The sequence below is a fragment of the Astatotilapia calliptera genome, chromosome 4 (assembly GCF_964374335.1).
Source record: "Astatotilapia calliptera chromosome 4, fAstCal68.1, whole genome shotgun sequence".
In the NCBI taxonomy this organism is placed as follows: Eukaryota; Metazoa; Chordata; class Actinopteri; order Cichliformes; family Cichlidae; genus Astatotilapia; species Astatotilapia calliptera.
This window is the reverse complement of record NC_137425.1, coordinates 18,797,498-18,823,802: the sequence shown is the minus strand read 5'-3', so window position 1 is coordinate 18,823,802 and position 26,305 is coordinate 18,797,498. Positions and strand designations below refer to the sequence as shown.

The following is a 26,305-nucleotide window of genomic DNA, read 5'->3' as shown; positions in this document are numbered from 1 at the left end:
TAGCGATAAAGAGAAGATGCCCAAATGTTTGCTCCTTTCTTTCTGCAGTGTCCACTCTGTCTAAAACCTGAGTGTAAGGCTGCTCAATTAATCGAATTTTAATCACGATTACGATCTGGGCTTTCAACGATCATTAAAAATGACTGAGCCGATTATTAGCCCCTCCCTCATGCTTTACTCTCGCGCTGCTCCGTGTGGCAAATCAAGCGCACTGCTCTGCATTTCGAACATGCGTGACAACAATTAAGAGGACCCGAGGGAAGCTCGGAAAGCTAAGCAGAAGTTATTTGGAGAGGAGAGTGACTGCCGTTGGTTGAAAAGAGAGGTAAAAAAAAAAACTTAAGTGGTGTGGAAACATTATGGGTTCGCGGAGTCAGACGTGGATCAAGTAGACACAGTGTGTAAACTTTGCTATGGTGTCGTAGCTGCACCACAGAGCAACACTGCAAAGTTCACATTTTTCATTTATTTCTTATATTGCAAACATTTGCACTGTTATCAGTATTTGCACACTATTTTATATTATTTTTTAAAGTCATTATTCAATATATTGTTATTGTTAAACCTTTAAAGCCGGTCAGAGCAGCATGCTCGTTTTGTGTAACTATTTTTAAATCCTGCTAAGCTAGCACAATAAATTTTTTTCCATATGAAACCAGAGGAGTTGTACTTACATCTTATGCCATCAGCTTGTCCTAGGTCACGGTTTCCTTCCACATATAGCTTTGCAAAAATTGCATAAAAAGCGCTTGCAGGAACAAAAACATAATATTCCAGAAACACGCTTTGCCGATCCGATCAGCTGTTCGTAACACTTCCCACATTGAAAAAGACGTCAACTATCGCAAGTGACGTCATTTTTGCGGAAAATGTAGTTTTTTACTTGTAGGCCTTAGAACTCGAATTGCACTGCTGGAAATAGTTTATTTTGATGCACATGCACATTCTTTGCAAATTTGCATCATAGGATTGTTTTTTTGTTTTTCCTGCAGTATATAAAAATTGCTGTATCTCCAAAATAAAACTATGAAGACACTCAAAATAAATTTCCTGTTGTTGTAAACGATTTTTTGCAACTTTATTGTATTTAAAGTTTTGAGGGATAAACCTCTTAAATTTCTCCAAGTAGAAATATATGTAAAAAAAACAAAACAAAAACGATTTTCAATTTTTTTGTAGTTTATTGCACTTTTTTGCAATTAATGTAGTTACTATGGACTTAATGCATACACATTTTTAAAATATGGGCTATAACAGTTGTATTGATGTATAGCAACTTGAAATGCTCCCACAAATGGCACTACAGCATGTAAAAAAAATATATATAAGCTCTGGCGGACAAAATAAATATCGTCAAATAATCGTGATCTCAATTTCAGTGAAAATAATCGTGATTATCATTTTTGCCATAATCGAGCAGCCCTACCCGAGTGGTCACCGCTTATTGCAAGAACAATATAAATAGTACTATAAGACACTATTGAATACATACAAATGTCAGGTCTGACACAGATGAAGTACAACCTTCTTTTTAGATGCTGTGTAAAAGGAAAATAATAAACAAATTTAATAGTTTGTAAATCTTTTAAAACTTGAATTTAATTGAATCTGGTACAAAGAAAATATATCAAATGGTGAAACTGGGTAAAAAAGACTGGCCTGGCGAGTAGTTACACTTTACTAGTACCTGATCAGACTCTCCTTTTTGCCTTCAGAACTGCCTTAATTCTTTGTGACATCAATTCAATAAGGTGTTGGAAAATTTCCTCAGAGATTTTAGTCCATAATGACACAGTTGGTGTCGATTTTCTTTTAGCTTTGCAGCCTGTTGATTATCTGAGTTGCTATCACCATCCCGTCAGCTCAACAACAAAACATTTTGGACCAAAGAAATGCTGAAAAGCACTGCTGGTAAACCTAGTTTCTCACTGTAAAACTGTAGTTAAAACCTCATGCAAAGAAAAAGCATGTAAACATGAATCTGCCTCAGGTATTCCTTTATCCACACCTGACTAGGTGTGGTCAATTAGCAACAGCTGAACACTCTTGCATTTCCACTGCAAAGAGATTAGGGGCTGCAGAGGGGCGTAACACACAGGTAACAAAAAATATGTGGAGGCAGCATTAATGCTAAACTGGCCTTTTACAGTCCAGACCTGAAACTCATTGAAAAATTCTTATTATGAAACAAAGAATATGACAAAGAGGTTGTGAACTGATGAAATTCTTTATGAAGGAAGACATGTACATGCAACTTGTGAGGAAGGGATGATAAAAACCTGCCCACATGTTGCTTAAATTAACTTTAAAATGAGCGTCTTTGAAAAAAAATCTCAGTTTCAACATGTTTTTTGTTTTCTTTGTGCCATTTTCGATTGCACAAAAGTCTTAAATGTTTCTTTTTAGAAACAGAGTTGTTATTGTATGCACGCTTTATATATTCCGCTGTAAGAGCTGCTATCATTTTTTGATGGAGGCTTCCTCAGGGCTGAGTATGTGGGAATTACGCAGGTAAATAAAAATACACAGGTACAGCTCAGACTACGAGCAGACAGTGCACATGAAAGGACTTATTATATATTATTACTGCGATATTTCTGTCTCTCTGGCTGTCTGTCAGTTTGCTTCTCTTTACACGGTGTCAATGGATTAGTTCATGCAGGGAAAATTACATATTTGACGAGCAAGCTGCAAGAATACAAAAGTGATAAACAATGTCAGTAATTTCTGTTTAAATGGTTCTGATGTCAGAGAGAGAGAGAGAATCATTGCTTGATTTCTTTTTTAGTAAAAATTCACTGACAGCCCGCATTTCTTGAGTGCACTCAATCAGTCGATCTCTTTGTATAAGTTGTTAGAACTTTTGTTCTTTTTCTTTAAGCGATTTTGAAAGATGGAAGCGAGGGCCTGGAAGGTTAAACATTTACACAAACAGATAAAAGGAGAAGAAGAAAGAGATGCTAAGCAGTGACTTAGCAGGAGTTTTTGCACAAAGCCAATTGTTTGAATAAGATGAGTAATAGAAGTGTTAAACCATTAGGGAGAAATTAAAGGCATTTTCCAAAATCAAGCTAAACAACTAAAGTGATATCATGTCGATTTTGTGTATGAAGGTTTTTCGCCATCTTCTCTGTAGCCAATGCAGTCAGCGAGGAGAGGTGAAAAATGTTAATCACTTATTCACTGAAGCTTTTTTTCATTTAGGCTTTATTAACCTTTCAATGCTCATTTGAGACTATGTGAGCTTGCATACATATGTGCACAGGTTACGCTTTGGAAATCATAATTTCACTGCCTACATCTAATGTGTGTGTGTGTTTGTGAGAGAACGAGTGGAAGGGTCCCTCATTTCTCCTCGCAGTCAGCAGAGACGCACGCTTTCATTATGAAATCATTAATGATAGTCTGAGATTTCCACGCAGAACCACACACATGAAGATGACTCACTGGCTGCCATGAGGAATTTCACCTTTGTAGAGCTAAACTTGGCTGCACGGAGCCATTTTTAGTTCAGCGTTGGCTGACGAAGGAACTTAATGCAGACCAGGGAGAATAAACTGGCAGCATCCTGTCTCTCTCTGTCTTTCTCTCTGCTTCTCTTTCTCACAAGCGATGCAGTGAGGGATCTGGCAGTGCGATGTAATATCTTCAGAGCACGGGTCCTGGGGTTTGAGTGTGTGATTGTTCGTACCAGGATGAGTGTGTGTATGTCTGTGCAAACATTGTCAAATAAATTGCTGTAATATTATTGCTAGTAATACTGCTACAGTACTAATCAAAAATCTTGAGACATCCCAAGTCGAGTCTTTGTACCTCACCATTTTCAGAGGTATGTTTTTCTTTTTTGTTTCTTTTTTGTATGTACATATGAATCATTCAAACATAAAAAAGACACCTAACTCAAGCAGATGAAGCAGTGTCTACATATAACAGACAAAAAGCTCATTTTAAATTTTTTCTCACGTAATTTTTTCCCATTTCTTTAGTTGCCAAAGTTAACACAGTTTAACAGTCATAAAATATTTTTTTGCACCAACAAAGTAATCAACAAAGTAAATAGTAAATGGACTATTTCAACATGGTGTGCACTTTGTCCTTAAAAAATCTGAGGAAACCAGACAAGTGAAGAACAAAGAAGAACTGGCTTGAGTAAAAAAAAAAAAAAACTTCTACCGCAGCAGATGATCAGTATCTGAAAGTCCTGCCCTTAAGAAATAGGGGGGGGAAATCCAGCAAATACCTGATACAGGACCTAAGACCATCTACTGTTTACTGAAGTCTCATCAGAAATGGCTTTCAAAAAGCTATTCTTAAGGAAGGGAAACAGGGAGAAAAGGCTGAGGTATTGCAATTACATCAGAACAAATGACTTGTGGATTAAGAATCCAAATTAGATTTTTTAATTGTCAGATCAAACGAGTGGGGTACAACAGTGAGCATCTGCAGCCAGATACATGTTCTGTAAAGTACGGAGGAGGCTCTGTCATGGTTTGTTATGTATCATCCAGCGGTGTTGAAATTTTCAATTATGAACACAGAAACTACCATTGGATTTGATCCATCATGTAATACCACCTGGAAAGCATCTGATTGAGCACATGACAAAGATCCCAAACACACAGAAAAACATAGAGAAAAACACACAATGGAACACTATTGGGCCTGGATTGGCCTTTTCAGATTCCAGATGTGGGATCATCTTGACAGAAACCATCAACATCCAAAGACGAGCTCTGAATGTCTTTCATGAAGCCTGGAGAACTATTCCTGAAGACTACTTAAACAAATGAGTCCACTCTGTGATAAAGAATAGAGGTGAAATATAAACAGATGAAGGATGGCTCAAGATTTTTGCACAGTCTAATATTTTTAGAATTAGAGCTACAGTGTTCATCTTTTGTATTCATCTACAAAGCTGATATTTACGTTATTTATACAGAGCAGACAGCTCAGTTGAACTTGGATTTTTGGTGCAACTAATGCAATCTATAATGTGCTATATTAAACACTAAGAAAGTGCTTTTTTTAGAGAATAGTGCAACACCAGTAATGCATTGCACAGGGACTAAAGGAGCCACTAGAGGAAGTTGACACATGCACGGTGAGAGAGAGAGAGAGAGAGAGAGAGTACGGGCATAAGAGAGGACTGATAATAGCCGAGCCAGTGACAGTCAGATAGAGGCAGTAATTAATTTCAGCTCTCTCCTCTCCCCCTCTCTCAACTTCCATTCCCTGCAGACGAGCCCTATTGTTGTCCACTAATACAGTTATTAATGGAGGCCACCACATAGGCCACCACAGTCAATCAAACATTATTTTTATATTAAGCTCTCAACCTACACAGAATGGACTATCTCAGGGCCTCTCTGAGAGAGAGAGAGAGAGAAGAGTATGTTTTTTTTATATGTGCATACACCGAGCTGGATGTAGCCGAGTCAGTTTGTCTTTGTGCCAAAATGCGGCACTGCAGCTCTGTATCAAAACCCAGCATGATTTAGGTGTATTTATATCGCTGGGAGTACAGTAACCTGTCTTTTGAATCACGAGCCCACTCACTTTCAAAACATGAACCATGAGTGATTGTAATATAACCACATGAGTCAGAAATGTGTGTTTGCATAAGAGGCCTAAGTATAGGCATGTGCGGCGTTGTAGAAACGTGTTATGAAAGTAGGCTTGCGTGGGGATTGAAGAGGAGTGACCCTGTTTCACAGCATCTTTTGGGATAGATCTGCTGATGTAATACGGTTATTTTGGCTGTTAAGAATGTGCTACGGGCACAATCACACATCATTGTGAAATACAGAGTCCCGCTGCGAATCACAGACATCATTTTTAAAGTAGTCCCCCCTCCACCTTTTTTTTTTGTCAGTAGTTTCCTTTTTCTGCCAGATTGGTTTCTGGGAAAACCAATCTGGCAGATGAGATTCAAGCAAGGAGGGATCATTTAAGTCACAGGGAAAAAAGAAAAAAGAAGCCCTGAGTGATTCAGTCTAAATTGCTTTAAACCTAATAATATCCAACTCACAAAGCAAATGCTTAAATCTTAAATTGTTTCAACAAGGTATTGAACAGCCTAATTGAGGTGATATATCAAATATAATTGCACCGCTCTCACTGCTCAAGGCTTTGATAGTAAAATTATGTGTTACTTGGCTAATGGTTTGGAGTTATATTATTGAGGAGCTTTTTTTTGTTGTTGTTTAGTTTTTTCCCTTCCCAAAAAAGAACAAGTGTTTAGCTTTAAAGGCCATCAAAATCTCATTTATTTATACATAATATCTGACAGTGTATGAGAGATTTATTTATTTATTTATTATTTCAGTTGAGGAATGTCAGAAAGGAAGGCGTACGGAGTGTGAAATGTACTGTCGTGGGGGTGAATATGCACATGAGTGACATGAGTGTGTGTTTGCGTGTGAGCACAGAGTATGAGAAAACTGCAAAAGCATACCAGCGTGTGCACATGGGCACTTTTATAACCCTTTCGATGGTGTATGCATTTCCCTGCGTGTTTCTTTGTCCTCGCATGTCCGCATGTGCACATGTTTGCGCCTGCGTGCATTCTGGTCTGCCGCCCCCCCGCGTCCCCTGCGTATGTGTCCGTGTATGTGTGCGTGCGTGTTGTGTGTGTGTGTGCGCGTGTGCGTATGTGTTCCAGGAGAGCCAGTGGTTGGACAGTGTATCTCTCCTGATCAAGGATACCTTAGAGGGGGAGATGCTGATGATCGACAACCTCTCCGGCTCTGTCTTCCACCACTACTCCTCTCCTCAGCTCATCTGCAAAGACTGCAAGGGCCACCCGCAAGAGGTACCACCCTAAACACACATGAATACAAGCATGTCCACAGCACACACACGGGACCAAGGGGAGGGTGAAATAATCTCAGATCTGGTCACATTTGCAAGACAAATTTAACACATGTATTAATTTTTCAGTCAAATATTTAATTGGCGTAACGTGTTTCGGAATTCAGTCAACACAATTGTTTGTGATAGGCTCAGGCTTACAGGACAAACATCCAAGGATCTCACTCTGAATAATTTACTAGTATTGAAAAAAGTTCCACATCACATTAAGGCTTTAAATAAGCTACCCCTGCGTTGCCAATTTAGCAAGGTTTGGACACTTTAATGAACCCATTAGCAATGTTATTTCACAGTGAACCCAACAACAAATCTACTGACTTTCTCGGAAAGCATTTTACTTTCGTTTCAAGAGAGTCGCGGGTGAATCTTCGGCCCTCCTCGTTCACGGTTTCTGCAGTTCTCAGCTGCATTCTGTGAGAAAGGACAGAGTGAAATATAAATCAACAGGAAAATATCCAGAATGTCTATGAAGGGATCTACTTTCTTTTGGCAAAACCAGGCTAACCAAGTCTTTTTTCCTTATTGTGTTCAGCAGACCAGCTCTGACAGTGTAAAAATGCAATTGAAGGAAGATAAGGCTGTTAAAAGTGCAGTTTCTTGATTTCACATTTTAAAATGCTGATTTCAACAGAGTGGAAAAAAACGTGTACGCTGGGCATGCCAGATTATAGCTATTCTCATTCCTGTTAGAGAAAAGCCCGTCTACAAATAAAACACTTTTACACCTGCACTCTGAAGGGAAAACCAAACATCATCCTGAGACATGTAATTCCTAGCTTCCAGATGCTTTATAAAAATGCCTCCAGGTGTTGGAAGGGAGAAACAAAAATTGGCACCCTAGCGCCAAATAAGTGTAGAGGTAGAAATTTAATTCCTGAAAACATCTACTTTTCTTTGTAGCTGTGCAAATGTGTATAAATATAAAGCTAACAGCATTTGCTAACCTTCAGTTTGCGGTTTCACTGACTGGCGCACGTGTGGGATTGTGTACTCTGGAAAATCTAATTTTAGGCTGGATCAAAAACCAAAATTTGGTAAATCATACAATTACTTTGTAAAACACAGGATTCCCTGAATACTCACACATTCACACGCACAACAAGTTGCAGGCATGTAGGGGGTTGCACGTACTTTCGTGGATACACACAGGGGTCCATTAATCACACCAAGCAGTCTGAATGGAAAGTGCTGTCAAAGTCCAAGCTTCATAAAGTGTGTCAACTGCTCTATGTGCTGTTTTGTTACAGTATAACAGAAAGTTAAAGCCTCTAAAAAAGCCCAGCAGCATAAGATTAAAGCGACTTTCCATATGTGCAGTAATGTGACTCAATGAGGCCCACTTAATGCATGGCACACAGGCAGCCATTCTTGTTGCTGTATGCATGCAGGCACGCACCAACAGCCTGTTTTTCCTGTTCTTATATTTTAGGGGCGTTTTGTAAACAGGAGATCCTGCATAAACCACACACCCCCACAACATACTGTCCTGTGCTGGTGTTGTCTATCACAATGACAAAGTGCAGCAGGTCATCTCAGAAGAAGCAATAACTGGGCTCTACACCTCCTCATCTGTCAGCCCTGCTTTCTGCCTGTCTGCAGATGCTGTCAAACCATCAATCTTTCCTCGCTCCGTTATACGCTTCGCCTTTTTCCTTCGGTAGCTGCTCTCCTCTGGCAATCCTTTTGTCTAGCCCAGATTTACTCTCTCTGATGCGGTGCTGATCTCCTTTAATTTGCCACCTTCTTTAAACATCAGACTTGCAAATTGGGTGTTTTCGTGTGTGCGTGTGTGCGTGACAGAGAGAGAGCTAGTATGGGTGAGTACACAGATGAGTCTTTTGCTGCTGAGAGTTCTGTGCAGATTTACTGTGTTTGAGCAGACAGTAAGACACAGCGGGACACCTGGGTGCAGCGTGTGTGACATTGGAAATATTCATCAAGGAACTAATAAACACGAGGGACAATCCACAGCATGAGAGTGACTGCAGTTTTGGTTTGCAGGGAACAGTTCAGTGGAGCAGAGGAGGCCTTCGCTATTAATTTGGCTGCAAGTATAAGAGGCCACTGCTCAACACTATATGAAAGCTCCTCAACATCATTTTCACTGAATTTACTTTTGAAACTAATCAAACCACTAGAAAATGTTGCTCTAACAGGCAATTCAAAGTTGAAACTAAACTACTGTTAATGGTAATATTAAATGCATCTCATTGAAATAAGCAAAACACTGTTTGTAAAATGAAAGGATAATAGCGATACTGATTTTAAGATATCAGCTGTTCCTGTGGTCACAATGCACCGTTAAGGAAAAATGGTGTACAGTTTTGTGGAAAACTTTTGGACATAAACATTTCAAGGTGCAATTAAAAGATTTTGTGACCTCACCCATCAAAAGCAGAAACCTTGTGGGCTCCTGAAAGACTTAGTGGACCTCTGGACCACTTATTTTCTTTTTTACAGTACTGTACATGTACTGTGACCACTTGTGCTTGCATATCTGCATCATCACATCTGAGGAGGCAGAGAAATCATTTCAGAGAGCTGATTGATCCACAGTGCTTAAATTGACCCAGAGTGGCATCTGGGTGTGTGCCTGAGGTGAAACAGTATTATTTTACTATTTCCACATCATTGTGTATTCTGTAACGCTGTGCATTTTGAGCTATGAGTGCATTTATTGCCAAATGCAGTTGGTGAGATCGGTTTATTAAAATGCAAAAATCTTACTTGCTCCAAAAAAAAAATCTAAGCTAATTCGTCCTGCATAATTACGAAGAACTAAAGAGGACTGAGGAGGATTAAATGCAAGAGAGCAGAACTTCCAAGGAGCAGTTTAAAATAGCAGAAGCACTGTTAGTTGTCCAGAGGTGCACACGGAGACAATGTTGAGGTTTTGCTTATCAGGGGCAGTCACTAAAACTTCTGATCGCACCTTATATACGTATATATTTTTATTCATTATGCAGTACCATGTGTAATACCACAAAGTATGAGATAGTCCTTCAGTCATTAGTTATAAGACTATATATGTAGAGAGTATAATTTAGGCGGCAGCACGGTGGCACGGTGGTTAGCACTGTTGCCGCACAGCAAGAAGGTCCTGAGTTCAATTCCACCATCAGGCCGGGGTCTTTCTGTGTGGAGTTTGCATGTTCTCCCCGTGTTTGCGTGGGTTCCCTCCGGGTACTCCGGCTTCCTCCCACCGTCCAAAGACATGCAGCTTGTGGGGATAGGTTAATTGGATAATCCAAATTGCCACTAGGTGTGAATGTGCGAGTGAATGTGAGTGCGAATGGTTGTCTGTCCCTATGTGTTAGCCCTGCGACAGACTGGCGACCTGTCCAGGGTGTACCCTGCCTCTCGCCCTATGACAGCTGGGATAGGCTCCAGCGCCCCCCGCGACCCTAAAAAGGATAAGCGGAAGCGAATGGATGGATGGATGGATGAAGTATAATTTAGGAAGAAGAGGAGTTCGGCACCTGATGCCATGGCTGCCATAGAGCTCTGATCTCAGCATCATGGGCATAGTCTGTTCAAACAGGTGACAGTGGTGACAAAAGGAGAATTAATGGCTGCAGTTTGCGTGAAGTTAAGTGATCACTGTATCGTGTTGACAAAGTTCATAGACTCTGGTAAATGATCATTTGTTGTCATAGTTCAGCAAGATAAAAGAGCAAGAGCACCTGCTGGTGCACTTATGATATGATATTCTGACTGTTAAGACTCATGCAGATATTAATTGTGCTTATTTCCTCTGCAGTCAGCAATCTTCTCTCATGGCAGTGCTGAATAGAAAAATACCTTCCTTCACTGCTCTAAGGCTGCAGTGGACACTTCCAACTGGTCCTTGCCCGAGTCCCCTATCTCGTTAGTGAAGCCTTCGATATTTCTGCAGTTACCTTGGAAGCAGCGGTGTAGCAACTCTTCCTGTGCCTATTGTGCTTTTTCGTTATCTCTGGAGGCCCAGCCAAGAATACAGAAAAAGAGAAGCTCCCGTTTCTTTTACCTGTCGATAAATAAACCAGTTGACTCACAGGGACCTTTTTTCCACAGCTATTTGCAGCCCACCTCTAAGGCGCTAAAAAGTCACAGATGTGGTGCTCTCACATAAGTGAGGAGTAATATATGGAGGCAAAACAGAAAGTGTTCTTTCAAATTAATGAGTTGCTGTGCTTCTGTCTTGATTCCTCGCCTTTGCCTCATCCCATCTCTTTATCTCTTTCTCTCACTTTCTTGCTCACTCTCTCCTCAGGGGCATGGGCAATGGTAATTTACTGCCTCATATTAGCCATGAATCTTTCGTTCCTCTATGAAACTCTCACTTCATTGTATTTCACTTGGCCCCTTTTAATTCCCCATGCTCTGGCCATTTATTGTTCTGTGTCCTTAAAGAAACGCTGCCCGAGCACTGCATCTCCACAACACTGAGGTTCCACTCCAGCTCACGGTTTGCACTGTGCTCTGAAACCGGTGCACAAAAAGAAAAGTATTACAAGAGCAGAGAAAAGTGCCAGCAGGGAGGCTCGATGCTCACGTGTGGCTGATAATTTAAAAGCAATTCAGCAGCTATATGGGCCACGTTACCCGCAGCTCTGATGAAATGAACCTAGCTGGAGCCAGTGTTGGAGCAGAGAAAAGAGAAAGTAACACTGTTGTCACATCTGAGTGACAACAGTGTGCTTGGTAATGTTTTCTTTTTTGTTAACATCACCACGCTTGATAGGAAAAATAAACATCTTCACTCTCTTTTGCATATACATGAAGACGGCGCCGACACGTACACGAAAACGTTGCATGGATACCCGCCTCATCCAGCTTCCCATCCAGCCTCTTTATTTGCGTATATATTGATGCCACTAAAAAACAATTGCTCACTTGATGATGATGAAGTAATGTCACTGCTCTCTTGAAATCTCTCATCCTGCCTCTCTTTACAGACAGGCGCCATGGCATTTTGGCAACTTTGAATTGTCAGCATCTGGTGAACCAGCTTGGTGGAGGTTTTATCGAACTCGTCTCTGTAGCTCATGTTGGCCTTTTAACAAAAAATAAAACAAAAAATCATGCAAGATATAAATAATATAGATAGATATCAAAATAAACTAAACCTTTAAAAGTTTCATTTCTATATCCACCAAAATGTAAGCCACTGAAGTCGTGGCTGGTTGCTATGAACCTTGCGCTAAACATGTAAAATTTTACTGAGCACTGATGAGACCATGTTTTATGAAGTAGAAAGTCTGAAACAGTTGCCGGTCCTATTCCCTATGCCTTTAAAAGCATGGATAACTGAAGTATATTCTTTCCAGCAGATCAGGATGGCAGAGATTGAACAGGCTTCCTTGAAGTCAGAGCAACTTTCGGACAAGTCCTCATCCCCTGCCCTGCCGGATGACCTCAGCCTAGATGAGCATACTGCCTACCAGCTGCTGGCGCAAGAGGGCGAGGTGGGTATAAGCAGAGTGAAGAGGAAAGACACCATAAAGATTTTCACTTTAAATATGGATTTTACAGTGTGTCCATAAGAAGGCTCATTTTCAGCTAGGCCAATCTAAAAGTCAGTGTATGAACGTTTAGGGTTGTTTTAATGATAGGTAGCTCTAGTAATCCTGTCATTTTAGGGGCACTAAGGTTTTGTACACTAGCTCTGATTTACAACGTTGAGCCATCTTTACACAGCTCTGAGTTACAAAGGTGTGCAGAGTAAGCGCCCGCTTAAATGTCACTAGGAGGATATTAGTACTATTATCATTTTGCCGTGCTGCACACTTGGTTGTCATCTTTAGACGGAATTTTAAGCCAGTTTCATGTGAGTAAGACGAATAGAAAGAGAATACTGCACCACAAATTCAACAAGATACAACATTTAGTACAGGAAAACTGTGTCAGGCTAGTATTGACCAATCAGACTTTGGCTGACAAAGCAGGCTGACAAAAGACGATTTACAAGTTAGCTTTTATTGTAGTTTTTTATATTTATCTCCACTGATAGTTGGGAGGTAAGCAATCACCAACACATGGAGCAGGACGTCACCAACCTGGTGTTTGTTATACGCAAGCGTCAGAAGAAAATCAACGCTCATTGTCCCCAGAGGCTAGGTCATTGGATAAGAGCCCATAGGTTCCACCAGCTGCTTTATATTTGACGTAAATACAGCAGTTTACCAGCACTTTGTTCCAACCCCGCAGCAGATTTCTTTATTATTACTTCCAGGAAGCACAAAACAAATGAACCCTCATAAAATCATTTTCATGGCTGCGCTTTAGGCTCTCTCGCGATTTGCAGATATAAACCTTTAGGTTCCAAAGATGCCTTTATCACTTTCTTTCTATGTATCAGGGTAACTATCTTGTCTTTGGAGAGTCGACAGTCTCTATCCTCTACAGTCCTTCTCGTGAATAAATCTTTCCACCAAACTCCCCTCAATCACAATTCGTGGTGGCTCTCTATGAACCCGCCCAAAGCTTGCTTTAGACTTTATCTTTTATGCTTCTCCTTTGACAGTGCTCCCCCTCTGGTAATTGCACACCTGCTCTGTAGCCTCACTATCTCCATCCCTTATCATCCATCCATCCTAGATATCCTCCTCTGTAATGGGGTAATGCTCCTTGGTTCTGGAGAGCTAGATAAGCCTGCCGTCACCAAGCATGGCTGTGAACCAGTGCTCATTAGAGGAGAGGGAAGGAGATGAGAAAAGAAGGGGAAGAGGGAAAGAGAGAAGGTGACAAAGGACGTAAGGTTAGGGTTTTAATTTGCCCAGCGCTGTTTGATTAAAAGAAATCTGGTGTCAAATAAATAAATAAATCCGTTTTACACAGTCACACTGAGGGAAGTCACATCTCTGCCCAAAGCAAGCCCTTACAATATAAAGCACACCATTTTTACTTAAAAGCTTGTCTAACATTAGGGTTAGGGCTAGTAGTGTCATGGTCCTGGGCCATGTGGGCCCAGTATTCTTAGTTCCTTGTATTTTTGTATTTCGTTCCTTATTTAGGCCATGTTTCCTGAGTTGCCCTGTTGTGTTGTTCCCTAAGTGTTTTCCCTTCGTGACTCTTACCCCCTGTGTGCCCCTCTGTGTATTTATGAGCCCTCGTCTCTCTTTGTGTTTTATTCTATGTTTTCCCCAGCCCGTTATGTCTGCGTTCTCCCCGTGCTCTCTCTCCTCCTGTTTGAACCTCTGTGTACTTCCTGTTTTACTTTGCCCATCTCCCATCAGTGTTGCGTTCACTCCTGCCGTGTCTTGTTATGATTATCAGTGTCACCTGTGTTCCCCGTGTGCATCCACTTCCCCTGATCATCCCTCATGTGTATTTAGTCTCTGTGTTTCATGCAGTCTGTGTCGCGTCGTCTGTGTTACCACCCCCTGTGTTCCGTATCTCCAGCCATAGCTTTTTCTTAGTTTATGTCCAGTTTAGGTTTTCTGTTTGAACTATTACCCTTGTACTGCCCTCGCTCTGGTTTGTTCTGTTATCAGCCATAATAAAAGGCTCGCTTTTGTTTAATCCACTCCTGCATCTTCGCTTGTGTTCGCGTCTGGGTCCAACACACACATTCCCACACGGTCTATCTCCACGGACCGTGACAAGTAGTAATTATGGTGGTGGTATCTGAAGAGATGTGTGTGCAGGGGTAGAAGCGAATGCTTGATAAGGCTATTTGAGATTTCACCTGAAATGGGGCTGTTAAGGGGCTCGGGTTGAATGACTCAGAGGTACAGTACACTAATGAAAGCACAAAAGCATTCCTGCACACCCACTCTCACACGTGTACCAGCTTATTTTTGAACTCTTGCCTTCATCCGCCTCCTGCTACTCACTTCAAGCCATCGCGGCCTGTTTGCGGATGCTCGGGAATTTCAAACCTAAACATTTAAGGTCACGAAATATAGGATTAACATAACAATTAAGAGCTCATGTTCACACTTTGAATTGCACTGAAATGAAAAGCCAAAGAGAATGATGTGACTCAGAGGCCATGTTTAATATCTCCCCAGCACCTTAGGGGCTTTTTTTTTTTTTTTTGCCTCAACCAGGAACCCTCAATTTAAAATACATCACATGAATTATGGATTAATTATTGCTTTGGAGATGAAATGAGAGTTTAAAGAAAATTTTATGCTAACTTAATGATCATCTAATCATCTTAATCATACAAGCTTTTCCAAAACAGGTCGCAGCAGTTTGCGTCACAAATTGAGCCCATATGTCTAATTTAGATATGAAGGAAAAAGCATCCACTGTTCTGGATATTTGTTAATCTTCTGTCTTGTAGGTAAAGTGCAGCAGTGACTCTCCCAGCTCTGAGGAGGTCGAAGGAGGAGGTCACCAGATTCAGACTGTGGTGCAGAGCCAGCCATGCAGAGCCCTCAGCACGGGCATTGAGATGGAGATCGTACTGCAGGAGATGGAAATGCAAACACACGAACCACGTGTTTGTTCACCTCAGTGCAGCCCAGGTGAGTAAATCCACAGCGCAACAAACACATAAGCACAATAATGTGAATTGCTTGTTGCTCTGTGTGTGTATATTGTGTAAACGAAATGCTGTAATCTTAAGTGACAGCCTCAATAAAATGCTGCACAATTTGGTTAAACAGCACTTCAAATCAAAGAACAAGGCAATAAATTAAATTCAAGTAATTATATAAATAAACAAGAGAAGTCCACGTACAGTAAGTCTCAAAATGCGCCTATAAGAGGTGACGAGGGGGGAGTCTAAGGAAGAAACTGACCTCTGCAGTAGGATTAGCTCTATATATGCACATGTACAGTTAGTTTTTACATCAAATGGCATCATATTGGGTGTATTCAGGCCCAGACTACAGATTAATCCGTCACCATCTTCTGTATATAAAATCTGTCTTTTTAATACATCCTTAACCCTAAAATAAAATCTGGTTGTAAGAACTGACTAATAATGTCCTCTGCTGGTCTCTTAAGCAGCCATCCCAGTACCTCCCCGCAGTAGAAGCCTACGTTTGTCAAGAGGCCTTAGGCTGGCCTCCCGAGCCTCCAGAGCCTCGTGGGCTTCGTTCCGCTCCCCTGGAGCCCATAGGAAGAAGCTCTGCACACAGGTAAGAGGGGACGAGGGACCAAATAGATAGATTACGGTAAGTTAGATGATGTTTGACGTGGAAACATAAAAAGACAGTTGTGAGGTTCTGTTGAAATATATTTCAGTAATTGCTAACTAACAAATGATGATCAAGTAAATATAATAAAGGCAGGCTTGTAATCAGTACTGTTACAAGTCTTAATGAAAAAGAGAGTTGGATTGATGAGCTCATTATCTCTCTCCACTCTGTCTCTTATCTCCCTCAGTACCCTTCCCACAGTGATTCGTCCCTCGCTACAGGCAGCTCTGAAGGCAGCCTTCAGACCACCTTGGAAGAAGGACTGAGCTTCAGTGTGTCCCCACCTCAGAACTTAGACTTTCCACTGTCATCAGCTCCATTGCCGCTTATGTGTCCTCTCCCTCTGCCTGAGGACACCACCTCCATTTCTTCCCCAGTCCAGACCCTGAGACCAAGACCGAGCCCATCGTCTGGTTTAACCCTTCTGGCCACCAGGGGTCACCAGCGGAGTCAGAGCAGCGGGCGTGGCAGCACCAGCCCTGGGTACACCCGCGATGACTCGATCGACCCTTCAGATGAGGACCTGGGCATAGGGATTGGATCGTCTATTGGCGGTTGTGGCTCCAGCCAAGCAGGCAACAGTGAACACTTGTCAGAGGCACTTAGCAGCTTGTCGCTGACATCACTGCTATCACCCAGCTCCCTGGTGTACCCAGGAGGAGCAGTAAAGAAGTGCAACAGCACAGGCAGCCTGGACCAAGGGGGGATGCTGCTGTCTTCCCGGAGCAGGGAGGGTCGTAGGGAGATTATGGGTCTGGAGCTTATGGACCCCCAAGGCTTCTTGGTCAACCCCTGGACTGGGGTTGATACAAGAAGAGGAGAAGGAAGAGGGGAAATAGGAGATGGAGATCAAGGACTAAAGGGGAAGAGCTCAAGCCAAACAACAGTAGGGCCTTGTCGAAAAAACAGATGAAACCCAATGTTTCCTTTTTGTTTGTCTCTCCATTCCTTGGATCTGAACTCATTGCTATCCCTCTCGCTCTCTCTGCCTCATCGGTGAGAGAAAGGTCTGATGACACACGATTCCAAAACCAAACCCTCATCTTGCCCCCTTAACCCATTTCTATACATTCGTGACAAGCCCATGTCCTATTTTGTGCTATCTATGGGAGTGGTTTTGGTTATGGTCTGTTGGTGTGGAAGTGGCCTTTTCAAGGTCCAAGAGCTTCCACCAACTTGGCGGCTGTACCAGTATGGGAGGCCATGGAAGCTTCTGATCACACAGCAAACCCAGAAGGAGATACAAAAGGGTTTGAACTCAAAGATACAACAAAGAATCTTCATGTTGCTCGACTGTAATTTCCTTTTTCCTGATGGCTCGGGTTCACTGAGGTTAAAAATGCAAAAACAGAAGTAACCAAACAAGAAATAGCAATCCATGCCAACAGAGGGTGTTTTGATTCGCTTATGTCTCCAAGGCAGTGTGGCAAATACACGGGCGGAGGCTTTGTGATGGAGGAATATATGAAGGCGGGAGGAAGACTGGGGCAAGGAGAAGGCAGGTCATTTGTTTGGCTGGAAAAGCAGAAAGCGGATCTAATGTCCATCTGTTCTGGCAGACGGAAACAACAGGTCTTACTCACTCTGGCACAGGAGCTTCTGCTGAGATCAGAGTAAAATGTGAAGGGTGGAGGAAAGTTCAGGAATGTGTGCTCACGTTTGTGTGTGTGTGTGAGTGTGTGTGAGAGAGCACCGCCTCAGGTATCTAAGGCAATGAATTAAATCATTCTCACCGCTGCACCGCACCTCTGTGTTTTTGAAACCAGGGGGAGAGGTATCAACTGAGGAAAAGTTTCGCACGTCTTTCAGCTTGGTCTTCAGTGGCACCGGGAAATGGAAATAAATTAACAGACTGTGGAGGTATAACTGTGCATGGAGTGATTCGTGAAATTGGTTATTTTCCTTTCTCTTGCCAGCATCTCTCACTCGTGAACATGAAGAAATATAGTATAAAACGGAAAGCTAGGTTGGATGGAGCTTCACAGACGCGGCCAGGAGAAACAGCGTCGTGTGAGCGGCCCAGCTACGCCTGCACTGGAAAATGTGGTTTGCAGCTCCCTCGCTCAAGTGAGACTTCAAGCACACACCTTTTTTGACGCCACTTCCTCTCACTACGTTTAAGGATTTAAAGCGAATGGACAAAAAAAAAAAGAAACCACCCTCACACAAAAGTGTTGCAAGGGTCCTTGACTGCATGATGGGATTGCATTTAACCAAGATTTTTAACTATATACAGAAGTGTATTGACATGTCAATGTTGGGTGATAACCATGTGATTTCTATTCCACTATTTTTGTAGAAAAGAGAATAGGCACGTGCAAGTGTTGCCGTTAATTTGTCCCGATTTAATTTAACCCATGCAGTGTCTTTGACTTTGTTGTCTAGGACTTTTTTTGGTCTGCCAGTGGCTTCCAAGTTTTCTAACATTTTTCTAAGGTGTGGACAGTGTATAAAACAACGAAGCAAAAAATTTCAAACAAACTCTGTGCGCTGAAGTGATTGTTCCCTCCAGCACATTTCTCCTTGGGAACGCTGGTTCCTCGCGATTTGATTTTTCTAGATGTTGGAGTCTCAGAGGACAACCAGAGGTGGGAACAGCCATACTCACTCACCACATGGGGACTGTCTAGCTCACGGACATTCCCTGCACAAAAGGGGACTTTGTTTGCTTTTAGTCTCCTATGCTAAAAAACAACAACAAAAAAAACCACACAAACAGCGTACACCATCTCTATGAAAGCTTTAATTTGAGCGTTACACCATAACATATCGATTACGGGCACATTAGTGTTCCTTAAGCATGATTCTGGGATTGCAATACAGTATGCTTATTCTTGAAACGACACAGTGATGCACTCAGCCCCCCCCCCCATCTTTTCACACATATAGTATGTTGTAGCAAACTTTTCACGCACGGAGATTTGATGCGAAAAGCTGAAACTGTAAGAGCGGAACGAGACTTGGCGTCTTTTTGGCTTCCACCACTCGATTAACTGCTCCATCCAAAAAGGAGACGTTCATCTTTAAGCCTGATTTCTAAGAGGTAGACTGTTTTATCCCTGGCGTTTCAATCATTACCTTATTTATTTTTTTCCATTTCTCAAGAGGAATGAGGTGATGTGAGAAAATCTGAGGGTTTGACCTTTTTTATCATGCAAAATCACTTTGATGACTATGTTTTAGCATATGGTGTTGGGTATTAACGAGTGAGGCATTTGCGTGTGCGCGTGTGTCTGTGTGAGGGACTGTGTGTGCATGTGCGTTTGTGACTTCAGGTAAAGTGTTTGCCTTTTTCCTGAAATGTCCTGTTTGTCAGTAAGGATAGCTGGCGGGGTTAAAGGTCGAAGAGGGAAAAAACACAAAGCAACCAAGGGCTGTTTTAGCATTAAAGATATATCCTCTTATCTTTCTGAGACAAATCCTTGTGTCAGTGAATATGGCATCAAAGGTTAAAGCCTGACTACACAGCAATAAATGTTCTATGTGTATGCCCTGAGTAAATGATGTCAATGTGATTTTTATCTCCTCGGATTACAACAGTACTCATTTTTGTCTGTTTTTGCTTCTGCACGTCTAAACTTCCAACTGGTCGGATAGCACCTCTGCCCTCTCCAAAACCAGTCGCTAGAGAGATGGGCTCCAATTGGATAACATGAGTAAATGAGGTTAACGAACTCAGGTCGGGGGGTAAAAACCACTAGTTTAAATTTTAAAGATAGCTGTAAAGCTGTGCTCAGACAGAAAGCGAAGCAAATTCTCGCCTTGCTTTATTCGCACAAGTTTGACAGCTTGAGTGTTTTGTGCACTGTGCGCTCACACACTACAGGCGCCGGACGTCAGATACAACAAGCAGAACAGTGCACCAAATTTGTGCGTCAGCAGAGTGTGCCTTCATGCACTGTGTGTGTGTGCTACAGCTCTCACTTAGACTGATGTTCAAGACCCCCCTTGTCTCCTTTTATATTTATGAGTACAAAGGTTCAGCAAAAGCACACATCTTTCCTAACGTGTTTTTTTGCTCCAGTCCAAGCTGCCTTGATCAAGCCTGCGTCCCCCTGTACACTCTGTATTGTATGCAGTCATGTCCGTCTCTTCAAAATTTGCTTCACCTTCAGTCTGAACACACCTTAAGAGTGTACACTTCACGTTTGTACATATCTTTGTATTTTGATCTGCATGTGTGCATTGCTGCCAGTGATCATGAATATATCGTTAGTATGCATTTCATAAAACTGTACAAAGGTGAAGGGAATGCCCCGGATGTTTCTGACTGCTGCTATGAGACCACTGGAGAATCAGTCACAAAAAAAAAAATGTTTCTCCTCCAACAAAAACTATAAAATGATAAAATATTACATTTTATGTAAAAAATCACACACATCCAGTCTTCATTTTTATGCCTGTGTTTTGTTTTTTTCCACATTTAAATGATTAAGCTTGTGGTATGACAGCCAGGAGGAAAGAGGTTGGATTGTGTCAGGCAGGGAAGACAAAGCCAACGAGACTGCACCAAAAGCTGTCCGCACCCGACATGGACAGCTGGACAGAGTAAAGCTAACAGACAGCGCGAGAGACCGAGGTAGTGAGATGGTGCAGGAGTAGGAGACTTCTCCAGACAGCTTGTCATCGGCAGTCTTGCCCAGCGGAGCCGTCAGCGCGAGAGAGCACATTAAGCATGCACGCTGAACTCAGAGGTGTTGTTTACCTCACACCCTCAACCAGCCAGCCCCTCCACCTCATCTAACCTCTCAAAACCTGTTCTCCCTCCAGGCCCCTGTCCTTCAAATGTCACCGCAGGAGAGTGGAGGTGTGTGTGTGTTTGTGTGGCGAGTGGCAAAAGTGCACGAGTCTCCAAGACTATGTGTGGATGCAAGTGGTAGTGTCATTGCTTTGGTTATCTCCAGGTTCTGTCATCTGGAATTTTTGCAGCTTTTTGTGTGGCTTCCTTCCAATGCCAGATGAGTGCAAGTAGCCTCTTGCAACATTAACTCCAAAGGTCAATATCCATGCCTTTGGGGGACTGGTGTGCTTATTTGATTGATTATTTCCCATGGCAGCGCACAAGTCCCCTGACACATCAGGCCTCGTTTGGTTAAAAAAACAAAAATGAAAGACAAAATGTTCACCACGCCTAGAAACCTGCTGCTTTACTTCACTGTGCTTCTGTGCAGCATGAGAACACTGTGGACAAGGGAGATTTTCAGACTGTCAAAGCTCGCTCTTGTTTTATTTACAGTATGTCTGATGAGAAAGAAAATGCTCCAAACACCTCAGTTGAGCTGTTTTCAGTGTCTTGGATGAAATGTATTAAAGTTGGTTGTGAGGGGTTCTTTTCAAAAAAGGGGGGAAAAATCTTTTCTCATCTTTCTCAAATTTGTCTGCCAAAGACGTTAGGTCAGAAGGTAGTCGAAAAAATTGAGAGAAACGGCGTGCCGTCAAAGCAATCTTTACCCCCGAGTTTTGTCAAACTGATAAACAAGATCCACAAAGATGTGTCTCATTACTGAGTTTTTCTCTGGGCAGGAGGAAGAAAGGGAGGAACAACAGACTTCTGACAACATCCAACTTGTTTTCAAACTGCAGATTTTTTTTTTGCTTTTACCCCAGGAGAGAAGTGTTAAGCCTTTCATTCCCAAAAAAAAAAAAAAAAAAGCAAGTCAATTAGGATGTGTTTTTAATGCTCTGTCACTTAATGACTCACGTAAGCCAGCAGAATGTTTTTGATGTGCAAGGAGATGACCTAACTGCCTGTTTTTAGGGGACTAACATAGACCACAAGCTGCTGTCGTGAGAGAAGTCAAACTGATGGGTTAGAGAGCAGTGTGGGCATTTCTATGTGAAAAAAAAAGACAGAAAATTGTGCAGAGAAATTTTTCTTCCCTTTGAAGGTTCGGCAAATGATGATAAATGAATGCCATTCCATTTCCTGATGCAGCTGTATGGGATTATTACTGTAAAAATGAAGTCCACTTCCCTTACTTCTCTCTTTTTTCATCTCTCTAATCACATCAGCCACTGAATCCTTTACTCTCAGTCCACACCTGAGTCTTTCCTGACACACGCACATGCAGGCGTGTGCGCACACACATCAGGGGCAGGCATTGAAACCAGCCCCTGTCAGCTGTCAAGGCTAACTGCCCATGGGAGTTGTCCAAACCCATTGATTGCATCACAGGCTCGAGGGAGAAAGTCAGATAAAGGCAGGTTGTGAAGGTGGCACAATAAAACGATGAATAAAGTGGCAGTAAAATGAGCTGAATGTGTAAGATCAGAAGAAAAAAGCTATCAATCTCCAGACAATATTTAAACTTTCAGAAATCTAAACTGGTTCTTAGGTTTTGTCTCATTTGAGTGTCTCTTTGTTGTTTGTGCCCACTCTTTTCTCTGTCTTCTCTTTCCCAGCTCGTCGCTCTGTGACTTCAGAGGATGAATTAAACAAGCACAGTAGCAACGCTTTTCCCTATCTGCTCTAATTCAAATAGGCAGCTCTCTGGCCTTTATGAACTTTTACATAATTTGCATCAGTGCTTGTGTGTGTCAGGCCTTTCCATTTTCTCCACACCCCTAGTAACTGAAGGGTTTTGCCAAAAACTGAAGGCTTGCTTAAAGGGGCTGTAAATGCCCACATTTACAGCTGAATTTAATGTGTTTACAAAAATAGTTTGATGTCTATAGCTAATTAACCCCTTTTTAAACATTTTTTAAGTTTGGAGTTTCACTGAGACTAAAAGCATTGTAGCCCGTTGAGGTTTTGCAGATATGTGACCGCTAACCAGGCTATGTCAACTTGTCTGCAATTTTGAAGTTAGTAAGGTTGAAGTCACATGGGCCGAGAGAGTCTGCAACCATCTGGCAACCACTGGCTGGGAGGCAAAAATATGGATTCTCCAACTTGTTGGCAATTGGTTGCTGGAGGTTGATTATTAAAGTCCCAGGCCTACAGACTGGCCAGACTCATCTTGGCAACCATTGGTTGCTAGTTGACAATGTGTATTCCCCAACCACTTTTTAAAACTGTCCGTCAGTTGCTTTACTTACAGATTACTGCTGCTATTCGACGATTACATGGAACACACTGACTTGTCTACAGACACCTGGAAACTACACTCCAAGCACTAGAGAAACTGGAAACAGAGACCACTCACCTTTGAAGTCAAATTTGTTCTTTTTGAAATGTGATGGATAGCTTTTACTTTGAAGGTCTACGCTGGCCTCACCACTTTTTCAAGTTTTACTACAGCTCAGCAAGTAGTTGGAAAGTTTTTGCAGAGAAGTCGGCTGCCTTATGCAGAAACGACAGGTGACCACGACAAACTGCTAGCGTCCAAATCAACCAGCACCTTCCAGAGATGACTGACCAGCCAGCTGGCTAAATATGGCCAGTTCGTTCCTTGTGGTTGCATCACATCCAATATGGCAGAAAACTCTTAATGTGCCCATGACATCATTCGAGAAATCTCTAGGAGCTGTCTATGAGGCTTTACGTTTGCTAATTTGAACCACTAAAAAGGGCTCATCAGCCATACTTGTGGTGTCTTTTGGAGAATTTGGAAAATGTAATATGGATTTAGATTTTACCTGATATGGTTTTCTGTGCATTTAAGTGTGAGAAAAGCCTGTGTTTTATTTTTATTTAGCACTAATTAGCACAGTTTTTCAAACCTTATATTAGCAAGGTCATTTCTGGCTCCCCCAAAAAACTTTTATAGTGACTGAGCCTTCAAATTGGGCTTCACAAACCAATGGGTGACATCCCAGCAGCTATGTTTGAATGCAGCCTATGGTTCCACCAAACAGAAGCCTGCAAGGTAGCTGACTTGTCACTGCTAATGCCTAAATCTTATCCCTTCACAGACACCATTTCCCCCCCGCTCACTCTTCTCCCTGCTTCTTTCACTTTTTCTCTGCAACTTAAAGCCATTAGCCGAGAAAGAAGCTGTGACAGCTGAAACTAGGAGATTGGGAGCAGCGCTGACATTGCTAGTTTTAGCCTTGCTTTGCTTTCATTGTGATGGATGATTGACTGGTTTCCTCAACACCTGGACTGCTGTTTTGTAAGATAATAGTGAAAAATAATACTGTAACAATGCTCAGTGACGGCTTTGAAAGACTTATTCGACGCAAGCGCTGACAGTTCTCTCATATTGTAGCTCTGTTTGCAACAGCCAGATTTAAAACCCCCAACTATCACATGGTAAATAGCCTGTATTTGTATAGCGCTTTACTTAGTCTTTAGTCTTAGGATTATATGCACCAGGAAAAAAACTAAGTGATACAGAACTTCAGGAAGGTAAACAAATGTTGCTGATCTTTATTTCACCTGCAAAACAAGAAAAACTGAAAACCATTCGCTTACAGCTGATCCAGAATATCTGATGCTCTTCCTTGTGTGCATATGCTCTGCATACAGAGTGATTTCACTGCATTGCATATCTGATAATTGGCATAATGCACAGAGGAGGCCTATGATGCAAATGAATCCATGAGGGTTGGTTTGATTTTCTTGAGGACCAGTCTAGGGAATTTCCCGCCAAGAGGAATGATGCTGAGTGATTCTATTTGAGGAACTTGGTGCAGTAGAGGAGATCAGTGGTGTGAATGGAGGGGACTCCAGATGAGAGGCAGGAGGGACTAATAAAGTTGTGGCACATTGCACACAGGCACACTGACCGGGTTCAGTGTGTTTGGCATTTGCACCAGTACTGTGTTCTGATTGATAAGGGTGTTAACACCTGGCTGGTCTGTGGCTGTCTGTTACGGCCCCAGCTGGGCCTCCTGAATTTTATGTGGGGACGTAACACTGGCACACCCAGACTCTATCCAGCTGATGCGGTTCCTTCATAGCTGAATTAGAAGAGGGCTCTGCTTGACTTGGCCTCATACAAGGCGTTTTGGCCTGCTGAGCGTCCTCTTCAGGTTCAGAGGACACAAACAAAAACACAATGGTTCTTTTTTAATAGATTTTTGACTTTTTTCATCACATTTGACATGAAAACAATTCCCCGAAATATTCTCTCACCTTTGGTGCAGTTGCGATCTCTGACTCTCTTCCTCTTTTAAAAAAACAAACACATCAGAATTTTCCTGAGCTGATACAAACTCTCTGCAGTGACTGTTTCATCATTCAGTGCAGTGAAAGGCAGATGCATGAACTGTATGTTGGCACTTTGGACATACATAGTTGTTCTGTGGCGTGATGACATCTTTGTGTTTCCGCCTCGTCAAAATATTTTTTCTGCTCCTTCTTTGAGAGCGACTTCCACTGTGGATATAAGATCACCAGAACACACAGCTCGTATAAATACACAGCCACACTGCTGCTACACATAACTACAGGACAGCTGGTACACATGCACAAACAAGAGCATAGAACATTAACAGATGTATAAATGTATTCAGAGTTACACACTTACTCTCTCTCCCACAGCTGCACTGTCACTGATATTTAATTCTGCTTTGACCTTTGGCCTCTGCTCCAAAAATCCATAATACTGACACTTAGTCCAGCATTTCAAAGACTAATAATGATAAACAGCACAGAAACATGTAAGCAAAACAGTTTTTCTTTCATTAGCCTGAAGCATCCAACAGGTTCAAGCACCTTTATCAATAAATATCTAACGACAACTGTCTGAGTGTCTCACCTGTCCTTATCTAGCTGTGCCTGGCTGGCCGTACATATGAGATGGCTGCATGGTGATTGGAGCAGCCATATATGAAAGTTGGTACTCGGGCAGAGGAGGAGCAGATCCCAGGGGGGTGTAGCTGACAGACCCTCCCTCCACTATGAATGTCTGCTGGAGGAGAAGGAGGAGAAAAGGGAGCAGGAGGAGGAGGGTCGGAGTTTTCCCCTCTACTGCTATATATACACACAGCACAACACTTTTAAGAGTATTTAACAAGAGCAAGTTTCCTTTTTCCCTGGTTTTACTACCACACTGTTCACCAAAACGCAGCAAACCTTCACCATCTTATCCAGAAGGGTCACCTCTTCATCCTCACATGGAAGAAGTAATCTGATTGGCATGGTGGTTTGTTTGAAGCAGGGATTTCGGAGTGGCCCTTGTGTAGCGTTGGAACCCAGTCACGATGTGTTTCATCCATTTCATAGGTTGGTTTGCCTGCAATAATGCCAAATAATTAGCAACTCTATAAATATAATGTAGTTCTGCAAATGATTTTGCAGAAGTAGGATGTTTGTTCTAATTTGCTATGACCTTAGAGCGCATCGCAAATAAAACTAATAGGCTATAAAGAGTGATATGAACATATTTAGAACTTACCGGAATGAAAATGTCTGG

At 42.1% G+C, this 26,305-nt stretch overlaps 1 protein-coding gene and 1 long non-coding RNA gene across 2 annotated transcripts in view; one reads left to right on the top strand and one right to left on the bottom strand.

The window, feature by feature from the left end:
• Positions 1 to 19,505, top strand: part of cacna1ia (calcium voltage-gated channel subunit alpha1 Ia) — a 99,924-nt gene extending 80,419 nt beyond the window's left edge. Inside the window, exons 31-35 of the mRNA XM_026165255.2 lie at positions 6,662 to 6,811; positions 12,180 to 12,317; positions 15,143 to 15,326; positions 15,811 to 15,944; positions 16,192 to 19,505. Of these exons, the coding sequence (XP_026021040.2) occupies positions 6,662 to 6,811; positions 12,180 to 12,317; positions 15,143 to 15,326; positions 15,811 to 15,944; positions 16,192 to 16,917 (1,332 nt within the window). The 3' untranslated portion in view covers positions 16,918 to 19,505. The remainder of the gene's footprint in view (positions 1 to 6,661; positions 6,812 to 12,179; positions 12,318 to 15,142; positions 15,327 to 15,810; positions 15,945 to 16,191) is intronic.
• Positions 19,506 to 24,285: 4,780 nt separating this feature from the next.
• Positions 24,286 to 26,096, bottom strand: LOC145428565 (uncharacterized). Its single transcript, XR_013908856.1, has 4 exons — positions 25,649 to 26,096; positions 25,418 to 25,522; positions 25,024 to 25,266; positions 24,286 to 24,914 (listed from the first exon to the last, which is right to left on the bottom strand). It is a non-coding gene; the product is annotated as an uncharacterized LOC145428565 (long non-coding RNA).
• Positions 26,097 to 26,305: the final 209 nt, after the last annotated feature.